The sequence below is a fragment of the Erithacus rubecula genome, assembly GCF_903797595.1.
Source record: "Erithacus rubecula genome assembly, chromosome: 1".
In the NCBI taxonomy this organism is placed as follows: domain Eukaryota; kingdom Metazoa; phylum Chordata; class Aves; order Passeriformes; family Muscicapidae; genus Erithacus; species Erithacus rubecula.
In genome coordinates this window covers 34,024,639-34,039,574 of record NC_136658.1, presented here as the reverse complement: position 1 = coordinate 34,039,574, position 14,936 = coordinate 34,024,639, and the positions used below count along the sequence as shown (strand labels likewise).

Sequence of the window (14,936 nt, the reverse complement as noted above, 5' to 3'; positions counted from 1 at the left end):
GCCTGTCCCAGACTGCCACAGCCATTCAGACTGCCTTTGACTGGACATTTAAAAATTTAAGCTACACTATTCCAACATATTCCAATCATGTTCTAACTCCAGGATTAGGAATCCCAGAAGCATACCAGCTCCAGACTCCAACAGGAGACTTTTCCTGGGAAGCCCCTGGGAACTTACAGGATTTTTCTTTTCCCTCTGTAGATTGAATGGGTCTTTACATCTTAGATATAACAGTCCCCATTCTCCATCCCCCTATGTTGCTGGCATGGAGAATGTAGAGAAATCTGGATTTGAGCCTGGGAAGAAGTAGAGGGGGGGAAGGGGGAGTGGGGTGGAGAAGATGTATTTTTTTATTATTATTTCTTGTTATCCTATTCTGGCTTTTGATTGTCAGGAAATGAAAATTAAACCAATTCCCCAGATCAAGTCTTGCTTGTAACAGTATTTTGTGAATGATCTCTCCCTGTTCTTATCTTGACATGTGAACTTTTCTTTATAGTATCTGTGCCATGCACAGCTGAGGAGAGCAGTGATAGAGTAGCTTTGGTGGGCACCTGCTGTCCAGCCAGGGCCAACCCTCCACATTTTGTTTTTTAACATATGGGTCACCTCGTGGGGTCTGTGCATACTGAGCAACCAACAGTCTGCCATAATTAAATAGTCTGCAATCATTACATCAAGTGGAACAGAGATGGGCATGGGGAGAGCAGGTTTCCTCTCCTAAATATCACCCAGCTCCCCATATAAAATAAATGCAAGGCAGTATATAAGACAGACCCTAATGAGCATTTAAAACAAGTGAGAAGTGGTTTCTGAGCTTCCTATTTCTTCTGCTAATGTAAATCAATCAAGGGCAAACATTATGGGACATTATAATAATGTCCTACATATAATGGGACATATAATAATGGAGCTGGAGGGAAAACTCTTCTACACCTGAAGAAAATGTGTGTATGAGACAGTCACTCTGCTCAGTCACTGTATATTTTGCTTACTGAACTAAAGGACTCAAACATGGAGTGGATGCAGCACCAATTATTCAGTCTGGCACCTGTCGCAGTATCTATGTGCCAAGCATGGATTGGGCTGTGGAGTTGGACCCTACAGTTAAGAAAAAGCAAATAAAAGAGACTCATACATTAAATCCACCACACAGGCCAGTCTGGTTTCATAGGAGCATTATTTAATCAAGCATAGGAAATACACAGTGTTCTTTGGGTGGTGTCGGAGCTTATGCTGGATCTGGGAGATTTTTATGGGAGTGGATCTGAATAAGATGCTACAACATTGGAGGTTACAAGAGACTTGAGACTGCCCATCCTGCTTCTGCAGCACACCTCAACAAGGCATTTGTAAACATAAATCAAACCCTGCATGCTCGATTAGCACCTTAGTAACGTGACTGAGTTACTGGAGGCCTCTAGAAATTGGACTGGTAAGTCATATTGTTGTAATCTTCACTTTCTATGAGCAAGGGCTGTATCTCTGAAGAAGTTCCTGTTTTTTTCTTCCTGCAGGCCCTGATGAGCCCCATGAGCACGGCAGTGACAATGCCTCCAAACACAGCTGCTCCCAGCAACCAAGCCCAGATCTGGCGGGCTTGCTGAAGGTAGGGCGTCAAAAAGTCTTGGAAAGACTGAACAGCTTGAAAAATCAAACAGAAAAAGAAAGATCATTTTATTTGATGCAATGTACTGTCAGTTCATGGAAATTCTATAATAGATAATACTAGAAGGCTGAGTATAAAGAGGCAGCAGTGGTAGAAATTGAGAGCCACAAATAGTTTTAAACAAATCTCTTCAGCCCTGATAGTCTGTTTCTCAGTTTTCATGTCCAAGGCTGGCACAGAGTTCACTGTCCCCAGTGCTCCTCAAAACTTCAGATTGTAACCCAAGAAGTTTGATACTATATGACCAAAGCTCCTGCTAGCTCAGCATCCTTTGGCATCAATAACTGAGGCAGAACACTAGGGAGACTAAGAAAAGGTTGAGTCTATTAGGATGCTTTCAAAAAATACTTACCAAGCCTCCATAAATTTGCAGGTCAGAGATTTCATGAACCAGATGTGGTGTTGTTGTGTATAATAGTCGTTGGAGGATTTTTTTTCCTCCTTCCATCATCATTTGAAATGTTATCACAACTTTTAGCAGCAAAAAGATATCTGCCTCAATTACATATTGAGTGGGGATAAAAGCTTCCTTTCACTAATTGTGAACCTGAATTCCACTTGCTTTGACAGTTCCTGTGTGGGGAGAGGCAGTAGGCAACTACTCTGTGGTCATTTTGCACAACAAATCCTTTATTTGGTGAACCAGGGCAGCTTCTCACTGTTAGATGATCAGCTGCCCTCTTGCTTTGTGATATGAATGTGTGTGTCTGTGTCTGTTTTTCTTGCTCTGGCTTAATGAGTTATGAAAATCCTGCCATACAGGGCTCTTACTTCACAGCAGAGGCTGGAAAGAAATCTGTTCAAAATGCACCCAACAACGTGCTGGCTTGAATTTGAAAAATAGGAATACTTGTCCACTTGAGCCAAAGAGGATTTGGAATCCACGTCTCCCAATTACTAGCTCTAAAAACCATTATTAGCAGTAATTACTAGCTAGTAGGAAAAAGAAATAGCACCTCTATGGGCACCTTCTCTGGGAACTCCTGTGGTGGTTTATTTTTGAATGCTCTCTATGCATCTGGACTGATAGCACCTCTATGGGCACCTTCTCTGGGAACTCCTGTGGTGGTTTATTTTTGAATGCTCTCTATGCATCTGGACTGATTTAGATGTACTCAACCATATTTAGAATGTTGTATGCCCACAAAGGCTGTAAATGTCTTCCTGTTATCCTGCATTTTCACTGGTGCCCAGAAAAACAATCCACATATCCTCCTGGGTCATGGTACTTCCAAGAGTATGCTGTTATATGCACTGTGCCCTGAAAAGATGCTGTCTCCCTGGGCCTGGTAAGGGATGTAGCCAGGAAGTTTCCTGATCTGTGTTGCCTTCTGACTACCCTCTATTAATATTCCAGGTAGATGGGGATGAGACTGAAGGGGAAAGTCCCAGGGTAATCCAAAGAGACTTCAGGGCACTGAGGCATTGAGTTAAAGGGGTAGGTGTTCAGGTAGTGTTCTCCTTGATTCCTTCAGTACTAGGGGGAAATACTGAAAGGAATAGGAAAACTCAACAGACCTATACATGGCCAAGGGGCTGGTGCCATAGGTGGAATTTTGGGGTTTCTGTCCACAGGGTGGCTTACACAGCACCAGGTCTGCTCATGTTGGATGGGGTACACCTGAGTCAGAGGGAGAAAAGGATCATGGCTCAGGAATTTGCAGGGTTGATAGAGTAGTCTTTAAAGCAGATGTGAAGGGAGAGGGGAGTAATTGATTTCTGCCATTTCTTGTGTGTTTATTCACTGGTTGTGTACCCTTGGGTGTTCAAAAGAAATACCTGTGAGACTTCCACATCAAAACTAGTGAAATGAGCTAGGGGAGATTCAGGTTATGGATTCCCTCCAGCATGGTTACTTATCTTTGTACTGGTGAAAAGTTTACAGCTCCTACAGATTTCACCAGTCTCCTCATTATTACAACTTGGAAAATCTTTTTTAATGGAAAGGTTTGGAACAGGCTGCTGAGGGAAGTAGTAGAGTCACCATCCCTAGAAGTGTTCAAAACTCATTTGGATGTGATGCTGGGTATGGTTTAGTTGTGGGCTTGGCAATGCTGGTTTTGTGCCTGGACTTGATGATCGTAGAAGTCTTTTCCAATCTAAATTATTCTGTGAGTCTATGACACTGTTCCCACTGGGAGAGGAAGATTTTCTGGGGAAAAAATCAAGACTGCATCTATAAATTTATCTGTTTTCATTTCTGAAAGAAGGAAAAAAAATACAGAAAAAAATTAGTCCAGGTGCTGAAATATAGCTCTTGAAATAGCTCTTAACAGAGCAACTTGTTTTGACACCTATTGTTAGGTGCTGCCATTAGTCTTCCAAATCTCTGTTATTGATGCTAACTCATGTTTGTTTTCAGGCAGCTGTGCAGGTTGTGGTCATTTTACAGCTCACAGTTCTCAAGTCAGGGAAAGCTGGGTGTCTGCTCCAGAGCAGCTCCCCAGTAGCTCACTTGTACCTTGGAGTTCTGAGGGATGAGTTTCTATACACACTGAGACCACTTCTGCTTCAGCACTCCCATACATATGAAAATAAATGAAGCTGCAATTAAAACTATGTATTCTTACACACTGATTTCCTTTGCAGTGGAAAGCAGAGCTATAGGCATCTGTTTCTCCTCAAAGACACAACACTAAAATTTAGCATTAAAATGCCATTTTGTCATTGATTATTTCCAAGTTTTATTTCTTGTAACCAGCCTCATCATGCTCTGTGTAGTGCTACTTCATCTCTTCTAAGTTGCTGGTACAGTAACTCAGAATCACTGTTTTTCAGAGTCACAGAATCCTCAACATTGGCAGAGATCTCCAAGGCCATCTAGTCCAGCTGCAAACCCAGAACCATCAAAATTGCCCCAAACCACTTTCTTTAAGAGCAAACAAGACAGGGTTTGAGAATAGGATGGGGTCAGATCTTGTGTGCTCATTTCTCATTCTGTCTTGCTCTCCTCCTCTTCCTTGCCTCTTCTTTCTCATCTGGAAGATCTGCAGAAATGCTGCTTTTTCTTGATCACACAGATCTTTGCAAATGACTTCTTTCTTCTTCCATAAATTTTTCCTACTTGTCCAGTACTTCCTGTTTGCCAATCACAGACTTTCACTTCTCCTGAAGAGAAGTCTGTATTTATACACTAGAGTGAGAAAATCTGTATCTGTAATTTGAGAGTCCAACCATTTTCCATTTGTGACCAGTTCTTCCCTTCAGATAAGAAATAGCTTAAGCTTGCTTCTCAGTGAGATTAACAAGGGGTTGAGTGACATCTGAGGATTATCTGGGCTTTCTGAACAAGGTTGAGTTTCATTCATTGTGTTGATCTTGCAGAAAAATTAAGGAATACTTTCCTTACCTCTGTGTTAAAAACATGGGCAGAACTTAATAGGATTTCCTTTTCTGAGGACTATGTTCTCCCCTTGGAAAAGGCAAGAGTTCAAGAGGCAACAAAAATTAATTGTTGAATGGTAAGTATTCTATCTTTTTCTTCCTCTTACAGCACAATTTCAGGATTCAGAATTCCTGAAAGTCATAGTATTTGCTGCTTTGTCTGAGTTGTACAACTCGAGCAGTAATAAGAGTTTAGGAAACTAATGTCTTTTATTAAAAAATGTGTATATGTATTTCTGGTCTTGATCTGTCTGTTTTATGAGTTTATATTCCAGCACCTGGACTAAGTATTTTCTGCATCTCCTTCCCCAGTCTGTCCATACATCCAGGATTGTCCCATCTCAGGTGCAGAATCTGACATTTCCCCTTTTTTGAACCTCATATGGTTAGTGATTGCCCAGTCCTCTGATTTGCTGAGGTCTCTCTGCAGAGCCTCCCTGCCTTTGAGGGAGTCAACAGCTCTTTCCAGTTTTGTACTGTCTCCAGACTTGCTCAGTGTCCCTTCCAGACCTGTGTCCAAGACATTTATGAAGATGCTGAGCAGCACAGCACTGAGGATGGAGGCCTGCAGAGCCCACTGGTGGCAGGTCCTCAGTCTGATGTCACCCCATTCCCTGTAACCCCGTGTGCCTGACCCATGGTCCAGTTGTTCACCCATCACATACATAAAACCAGAAATGTGAAAACAAGCAAGTACAATTTGTGACTGTATTTAGGAAAATCTGGAATTAGAAGGATTTTTTTTTTTTTATCTTATCATATGATAGACATATTCCTGGTGATAGGCAAAAATTTTTACATTTTACCTTTTACCCAAAATTATAACGTTACCTGGTTCTTGCAGATATTCATAGTCATACCCCAGCTCCCTTGAGGGTTTAAAAAATTCTCCGTTTCTGTAAAGAGGGATGAAGGGGACCATGTAATTTTCTCGATTGTGCCCAATTGGTGCATTAGCTGCTGGGTACACTTCTAGTATGGGCCTGTGCCTTCTTAACCATCGCTCAAAAATGCTGTGGAAGAAAAAGCATGTTCATTAATGATGGGGATTAGCAGAGATTTTCTTCTTGAAGATTTAAAGAAAGTGATGGGTTGTTTGTTTTTTTTTTAAATACTGGAGACAGAGTTGCATGCAATGTCTTGTGCTTATGTGTTTTCCAATTTGGGGTTATCCACTTCAGTGCTGAGTTCCTATGCAAGCCTACAAAAAGCAAATATCTGTGGTCCTGCAAAGAATCTGAATGTGCTTTTAAATTCCATAAATGTAAGTCACTCTCTTCCCATCCTCAGCAATTCACGTGCTTGTTAGGGATAGAAAAAAAAAGGATTAAAGACCTCAGTCCTTCCTACTCACTCTCACAACCATTTGTAGCTAGCTGCTTGTTTCTAGGCTTGTTTCTAGCTGCTCAGTCCTGTTCCTCTAATTGCAAGGGTTTTCACACCTGTAATGAAGTATGGCTGCATCATGATCCTTCATCACCTGAGGAGTGGAACCATCTGAGGAAGAAGGGATAAGCTGACAAACCAGGTCAGCTGTCAGTAAAGTGTCTTTCTCTATCCAGAGCTTCTTCACTGACCTTAGTGTCTGCACTGTTGTCTAACATGCTTTTCTCTCCCAGCTGCTGTGCAGCTTTATTTTGCCTCTTCTTAAATAGGTTATCCCAGTGTCACTGATGGGCTCAGCTTTGGCCAGTGGCAGGTCTGGAACAAGCTCCATCTGGCATGGGGACAGCTCCTGATGCCTTCTGACAGAAGCCAACCCTGACTGCCCAAACCTTGCCATGTAAACCCAATAGAAGCTGCTCCCCACACCTCCAGCCTCAGCTGCTCCATTCCATAGTTCTCTTTCAAAATTTCTTCCATTAGCTGTCTGTCACCATAAGGCTGTATGTCTGCTCTTTAACTTGGATGCAGAAAGCATAAAAGCAGCAGTAGGGGAAGTATATAGCAGCATTTTCAACTTAACTGTTTGATGTGTTTGGAAAGCAAAATTAAGAACCTTCCAAAACATTCTTAGTTCTCTTCCCTTTGAGCTTTTTCTGTTTGGCTCTTCACTTTGAATCCTCAAATCCTTTCTCTGATCCCTTTGTGTTTATTCACCTGAGTGTGCCAGGTTGGAATAGGGAAGCTGGAAAACTGCTGCAGGGCAAGCAGATGCAGGAATCTTCTACAGGAAGGAGGACTCCATACTAAATCCGAAGATACTGGTGTGAGGTAACTATCAACATCAGGCTCAGGGAAGGATCACTGGATTCATTTATCAGTTATAAGGGATATAGGTGGTTAGAGACCTGTAAATTGTGCTTTAATGGAGATCTTAGTTCAACAGTTGTTCCTCCCCAGCACTAGATACGGACTGGAGGACATGGATTTCCCTCCCCTGTCGTGTCGTCCCCCCCCCCCCCCCCAGCTGTTCAGGGACTCAGGTTATCTCAGAAATACAGTCCCTAAGTGCAAGTGTCCAGAGGTATCAGGATCTCTTCGTGTTATCAAGGAATTCTGCCAGTCGATTTCTATCTTTTATATTTGGGCAGAAATATTGAGAAACACTCTGCATAGCACACCAAATTAAAGCTCTCATCAAAATAGAGGTAGAGTCAAAATCTTTGTTCTCTTTTTAGGATCAAAACCTCTAATAAATGAAAACATGCCTGTGATAATACAGCTGGCCTAGCCTTTACAGTGCAGGTATTAATTTTTATTTAAATCTTCATTTGTGTCTCTCTTCTTCAGTTAATTTCACTAACCCTGTCTGGAAAAACTCTTATCTGAATAATAAGGTTTAGTTGAAGCTTTCAGATGGATAAGTTTTTAAATAATATGAAGACTTCAGCTGGAGTTATATCAAGAAAGTACGAACAGAAACATTGTAATCTTTGTAGGACAGCATGAAGAAATTCAACAATCACTTTAAAATATCATAGAATTTAAAAGAGTAATTCAGCTTGAGAGGTGTGGGATGTGGGGAAGTGTTGTACCCCAGTCTTTTCCCTGCCTGGCTTTTACTCATGCCTTGGGTAAAGTACCCTGACTGTCAGAATCTTATTTTCCTTGCAGTTGTAGATGGGAGCTGAGATAGCTCTTCTCTGCAGCACAAGGTTGTTAGAGGCACAGAGATACTCTGGTTGTGGGAACATATTATAATAATATAATTCTTAATATTTTAAGAAGGCAGAGGTAGGACTTGGATCAGATATTTCATGTCTGGTGATGATCTATACCCTAACTTTGGAAAGCTCAATCTGAGGTACTTCCTGGGGCCTGAATTTTAGAAAATGCTGAGCAGTCACAATCTGAAAATCCAGAAGGCTGATGAGCACAAGGTTCAGAGCTGGAAGTCATCATTTTCCTGAAGGAGCTGTGCAAGAAATGCCCTGAAATGCATCATCCTCACTGCATGAGTTAAGTGTTGCTGTTGCATAAGAGATTTCAATAAGAATCCTTAGATCAGTAATCTTTAAAGTAGAATGAAAATGCAAAGCATTTCCATGGAAATGAACATATGTCATTTTGGATTCCTTCTTTTGGATTCCTTCATTTGCAGTGTGGTTCCAACATGGGGTATCAAGCTTTGCTTAGCAGGAGTATTACATTGCCTGTCCTTGCAGCTGATCTTTAGATTCAGATGTGATCATGTGCCTCTAAATCCTGATTTGATGAGTTTTGCTGAAGCACAAGATAATGTTGCACAATTCACTGAGTTGTTTGGGATGAGTGTTCTCCATTGGCTGGCACAAGATCTTATCATCTTGGCTGAAATCTCTTTCATTGAACATATCTGTGTGCAAACATAGAAATCTCAGAAACATTCTTTATAGCTTTAAGAGTCACATTTTCTTTTACTCCCTGTGGAACAGCTAGTCGTGTGCTTTTATCTTGTAGTAGTCTTTGGTGTTTTGCTTTTGGGTTTTATTTGACACTTTGAAAGATTAGGATCATATTCTGCTTGCTAATAAAATGATTGAGTGAAGTTGCATTTATTATTTCAATTTAAAGGCTTGTTCCCAGCTTGCTCAGTAAGATGGACTCAAAAAGAATTTTTTCCTTGGCCCGATAATGCATGGTGATTTGTATTTTCAAGAGTGTTCATGGGTTTTTTTCAATTTTGCATTAGAAAACTGACAGATTTAGTATACCAGTAATATTTTTTACAAGTACTTCACCTGTTTGTATTCCTCTTTTTACAGGGGGCACTGCCATTTCCATGCCTTACTCATATTTTGTAAGTTATGGAAGAAGAACCTTACTCTTGCTTTTCAAAACAGTTTCCTGGCTTAATGGAAAAAAAAAGAACAAACCAATGGCATCCAGTTGGGAAGAAAAGCCCATGGACAGGGCACAACTTCAGCTGTGCATTTCCAGTGATAAAGTACAAATGGTTCTCCTTGGGCACCATAAGCCATTTCATATCAGAGTTACATTTTATGACTCCCCAGCCAAGACCATTATCTCTGTACATTTTTAAGGAGAATTGAAATCCTGAAGTAGCCTATGGCTTTTGCTGTCAGCCAGGTGGTGACACTGGCACAGGATTTTTGGGGATTAATTGGAAAGATTTGGGCCCCAAAAAATCTATATTTGGAGAAAGTAATCATGCTCTCTTTCGCTTCAGAGTACTGTGACCAGTGAGTTAAATATTGTAGAATACTTTCTTCTTCAAATAAGGTGCCTTCTCCAGCCCTGGCTATATTTAAGGCAATTAGCATCAGATATTTTCTCTGTCCTGCAGGGCTGTCCTTTCCTGAAGGCAAAGAGAATACATTTGAAGAGCTATGATGGATCACTGCAATTCTTCCATGTGCCTTGATCTATAGAGACAGTTGTTTAATCCAATGACAGGCATGTGGTTTCCATGACAGAAAGAAATCAGTGTTCCCATCATCAGATGCTGATCTGCTTACAGCTGACAGAAGTTTTTCTTTTCTTCCCCTAAGCAGTCATGTATGTTATTTCCCTTTGGTATCTTTAAAATGTGTGTTTGTTTCCTGTTCTTTTCTCAGGAGCTGCAACCTTGGAAGAGCCTATGTCTGGAGAAATAATGCTACATGCTGAGATAATTAGCAGATCCCTTCATGGAGTGACAAAGTTCCTGGTAGAAAAGCCAGGTTTGTGGCAAAGCAGCAGAATTAACTCCATAGAATTGTTGGTTATTTTGGCAAACCACTGCTCCTATGCTCTCTTCATATGAACCTTCCTTGGACCTGAGAGCCTAACAAAGCAGGGCCATTAGGTAAGGGCACCTTCAGGGCCATTTTATTCCATATTGCCTCCCTTCCTTGCTTGATGTAATTTAACTAAAGGTAACAATAAGGACATCTAAAGATTCAGATCAAGGTTCTGCTGTATCCAATCTCCACACTATTTCCATGCAAAAAATAAAAGAGTACTGGACATAAGTTTAGTGAGGAGAAAAATCTCTCTGGCTCCTGCAGAAGTCTGGTTGGTTACTTTCTTCCTCAGCATCTAGACAAAGAGAGCAAGCAGATAAGTAGCTATTTGTATAGCTGGAAGTGATATTTTCCAGAGACAAGGACTTTTTTAGCATTGCAATTCCAGCTAGACTGGCATCACTGGGTAGATGTTGGCAGAGCTAAGGGAGCAGATGGGATGTGAGCGTGGTGGGAAGACAAGGAGGGATAAAGGAAAGAAGAAAAGAGTGAACCAAAAGTTGTTGGGAATTTTATTCAGAGAATGGAAATGGGGAGAACCCGGCCTGGGATTAGCAGCAAAAAAACCCCCAAATTCTTGAGGATGATAGGTCTACCTAGGCAATCAAAGCTTAAGAAAGATAAATTTAAAACGTGAAAAACAACTAAATTAAATAGAGTTAGTCTCCTGATAGCCCTGAGGCCCTTTGTATTTCTTCAGCAGCAAGCAAAATTGACTTGGAAAGGATAGTTTTTTATTAAAGCCACTGGGCAGATTAAAAAATAATTCTGGAGAGATTATAGAAACTACTGTTTGCATCTGGAAGACTTCTTCCTTCTCTTGAAGAAATCAAAGTGCCCAAACTGAATGTCTCAAGTATGAGGTCCAAGAACTGAAAGAGATCAGAGAATAATTTGAATTTTGAAAGATGCTCTGTCTCACATTTAGTACTCAGAGAGGCTCAGTCTCTCTAATGTGCATTTCCAAACTAGAAATTATTTTGTAGTGGGTGTAATATCAAAGTAATTACTAGATTATGATAATCAACACCGTATGCAAAGACATTTTTGTGGTAGGAAATAGAATTTTAATATTGTAGAATGGTTGATTTAGACAACTGTAGATTAAAATAAAGCTCAGGTTTGTATTTAAACCTTGGAAAATTGATAATGGGACATGATAAATTCACTGTCATTTAAGCTCTGATTCAGTCAGAAGTCATGTTTGATGCAGAATTAGCTGAGGAAGGTAATCAGGTTGGAAGGATTCCCAAAAAATCATAAAGGTAGAGAAAAAAAAAAATTAACTTTCCTAAATTCATACCAGACACACTGTAAGGGAGTGGGACCTCAGCTGTGGGGCCAGTTTGTACCAAACTGTGGCACCCCTAAGAGTTAGGTTATACCACTGCAAAGCATGGAGTCTTGATTTTATTTAAATTTCTTGCTGTATATCTGTATATGGGTCACTGTAACTGCTGATGAGCCTAATACTTGTGTGTACCAGCTCTAATAGGTTCCAAAGAACTGGTGTGTGGTAAAAAGTAATAATGACACCCACCTGGTATGTAGATGCTTTGTCAGTTTGAATTTTCATTCAGGGAAAATATATTTTACTTTTGCAAAACATTTTTGTGTGGTACAGTGAAAATTAAAGCCATCTATAAAAGACATGGATATATCACTTTTATTTAATTGCATATAAATAGACTCAATTATTTTCTTTGTTCTGCTCCATACATACCAGGTTATACAAAATGAAATTAAATGAGGCATAGTGGAAAATTAATTAAAAACCCAAACAAACAAACCCACCTTGGTTTAATGGGTGGTGGGAAAATAGTATTGATTTGAGAATGATTAAAAAAGGTCACCAATATATGTTTTCTTACTGAGAATAGGAATTCATATTATTTTATGAATAATATATGCAATGGGATTATAACTAATGAAAGGATGAGCCAAGAAATAACTGGGTTTATGGTGCCAGTGGGAAATACCAGGCAGAGTATAAAAGCATTCCTGCATGTAGGCTGGATTCCTTCCTACTGTTCCAGATAGTGTTGTGCACTCAGAAAAAGATGCTGCTCACAGGAAGGAAATCTTAAAATATAGAAAAAGTGGAGTCAAAAAATAAGAGTAGGCATTTTTCTTTATCTTTTCTTTGCAAAGTGACCCTTCTAAGGGTCATTTCCCAAGTGTGCTACCACAGTCATGAGCAGAGGTACCCTCAACTGAGTGTAAGAGGAGAAACCAGACCTTAAATATCCATTTCTAAGATTGAGCCACCTCAGAGGCACTGGCTCATAGTGTAAACTTACTGTTCCTTCAGGAAGATTTAACAGAAAAATGTAATCCAGTGGGTTTTACCATTTGATAAAGGACAGCTGGAGAGAGGTCAAGGGGTAAGAAGAAGGTTCAGTACCTCTGTATGAATTTCTATCACACAAGGAACAAGAGTGACATTGCAGGTATGCCCAGAGGGAGGGATACAGTCACCTTCTGGTGAAGGCTCATGGTCACTCTGGGTCCTTTGCACTGCAGGGGACACAGGACAGATTTCCTCCTTCCTCCTTGTCCTCTCTTTCCTTTGTAAGCATTTGCACAACCATGAGCCATGACCAGCATGAAGGAACTGATTTGGTTTAAAACCAAACCTCCCCTTTATTTTCATTTATTCTGGGATATTTTAGGTGAGATTAAACTGTGGGTCTGATTCATTATTCTTTTGCATGAGGCCAGTACCAGCACAAGAGAGAAACTGAGGTGGACATCTCTGGGAAGCACTAATTACTGAGTAGGACTTTTCTTTTTCCTAACCTATGTGCCATGTCAAACTAACATAAAGAAACATTGAAATTGTGCCCTTTGTTTCTCAATAGCCTGATAATCCTGTGCCTCAGGTGAGCCTGCACTCAGTATCAACCACTCAGCTGCTGGATGGCTGCTTTGTAAGCCATTAATAAATTTGCCAGGTTCAAATCCAAAGCCATGTCCTTTGTTGTGCCAGGTTTGACACAGAGACTTTCATTCCTCATCTTCACTTGTGAGACTGAGGTGAGGTCAGATTGACTATGCCAGAAGGAATACAGAGCATTGTTGCTTAGAACTCATTTATACAATTTATTTCAGTATCATGAGATCTGACATGCTGTAGAAGAAATCTGGCAAGCAACATGTATTTGCATTTGGAAAGAAAAGAAAAAGGAAATAAATTAAAGAAAGCTGAAATGCCAGCCCAAGGACTGTGATTGCAGAGTAGTCATCACTTTAAAAGTTGGCACTAGTCAGCTGGTACTGCAAAGTCACCTCAGGTAATTCCCATCCCAAACATTTGGGAGAAAGATTGGTGCTTCAGTCCTGGAAGAGGTGCTGATGCCGAGGTTGTAAAGTCAAGGCACTGTACTGTTTGCCAACGTATGCAGTTATATTGCAGTATTGTTTTTTGTTCTGTTTTAAGTTGGCTAAAGGCACTACAGGGACTCTCAGGAAGGTTGTAAACAAATTACACCGTCATAGTGCAAGTGTCTGATTAAAAATTAAAATGCGGCCCTCAATTATTGTGAAAACCCATCCAAAGCCTTTGAGGCTGTGTCTCCCACTGGTGAATCACTGCTGAGGACTGCCCTGGGTTACAGTGTTTATTCTGTCTAGACCCAGCTGCTGGAGAACATCCAGGGGCTTCCACCACCAACTCCAAGCTGCAGCATGCAATAAGGATCTTTGGACAAATTTGCCTCTTCCCCAAACCCTCTCAGTAGCTCTGTAAAGTTCCTCCTATGCCAGTCCCTGGGCCAGTCACTGGAGACACCTGTGCATGCATGTGTGTGTGTGTGTGTGTGTGTGTGTGTGTGTGTGTTTGTGCCTGCTGTGGGTGAGGCAGCTGCACGCTGGGGCTTGGGCTGGTGGCTACTCTGTCTGCCTAAGGCCAGTTACTGGGGAATCCAGGCTGTGTATGTATATTTCTCTGTATGTGTGTATATTTTCCCATAACAGGCTTTCATCATGGTCAGCCACACAGGTAAAGAGGATGAGGCTGTTGGCACTGTTGGAATTCTGTGTGAGTACTGCATTTTGTGTGCTGAGCTGCATATCTGGTCAAGCATGTTTGCATGTATGCATACATATACATACTAGTGTGTGTGTGAGGTTGGGAATACATGCTCAACATCAGTACTGGCTGCACCCAAGAACATGAAGCTGTGGTAGCTAAACCATCTTGGGCTTCTAGATTTGTCAACACTTAAAAGACAGACTTGCACAAAACAGAAAAAAAAAGATGTTTTAGCCTGGTGGAGCTGTCTTCCCACATAATGCCGTGATTTTGATTATTTTTTTTTCAGAGCATGTACTCCCCATGTAGATGCATCTGAAATATAATATTCATTTTCAGAAAAGGTCTAGCCTACTTCATTGTTTCCTTTTACTTCATCTTTTGAACCAAAAGTGGGGATTTTTTTGTGTACTTGAATGGAGTAGATCACCAAAAACACGGAGGCACAAAGTGCAGGTGACATAAAGCCCCTTCTTTATTCAGGATTAATGCTGGTTGCAGGCTGTCTCCTAAAATACCATTCTCTGAGTGAGGTACAATAAGTACAATAACCTACACTATGCTGACACCATCCCACCCTCTACAAAGTACATCAGAGCTGGGGAGGAGCCATGTGACACCTGAGGATCTTGGCACTGCTCTGCTTCATGGATCTCACTACAAACATTGAATCTCGTTTGTT

At 40.8% G+C, this 14,936-nt stretch overlaps 1 protein-coding gene across 1 annotated transcript in view; it reads right to left on the bottom strand.

Moving 5' to 3' along the window:
- Positions 1–1,164: 1,164 nt before the first annotated feature.
- Positions 1,165–14,936, bottom strand: part of TYR (tyrosinase) — a 42,694-nt gene continuing 28,922 nt past the window's right edge. The window contains exons 4-5 of the mRNA XM_079321040.1: positions 5,885–6,066; positions 1,165–1,644 (exon numbers count right to left, since the gene is read on the bottom strand). Coding sequence (XP_079177166.1) covers positions 1,421–1,644; positions 5,885–6,066 — 406 coding nt within the window. The 3' untranslated portion in view covers positions 1,165–1,420. The remainder of the gene's footprint in view (positions 1,645–5,884; positions 6,067–14,936) is intronic.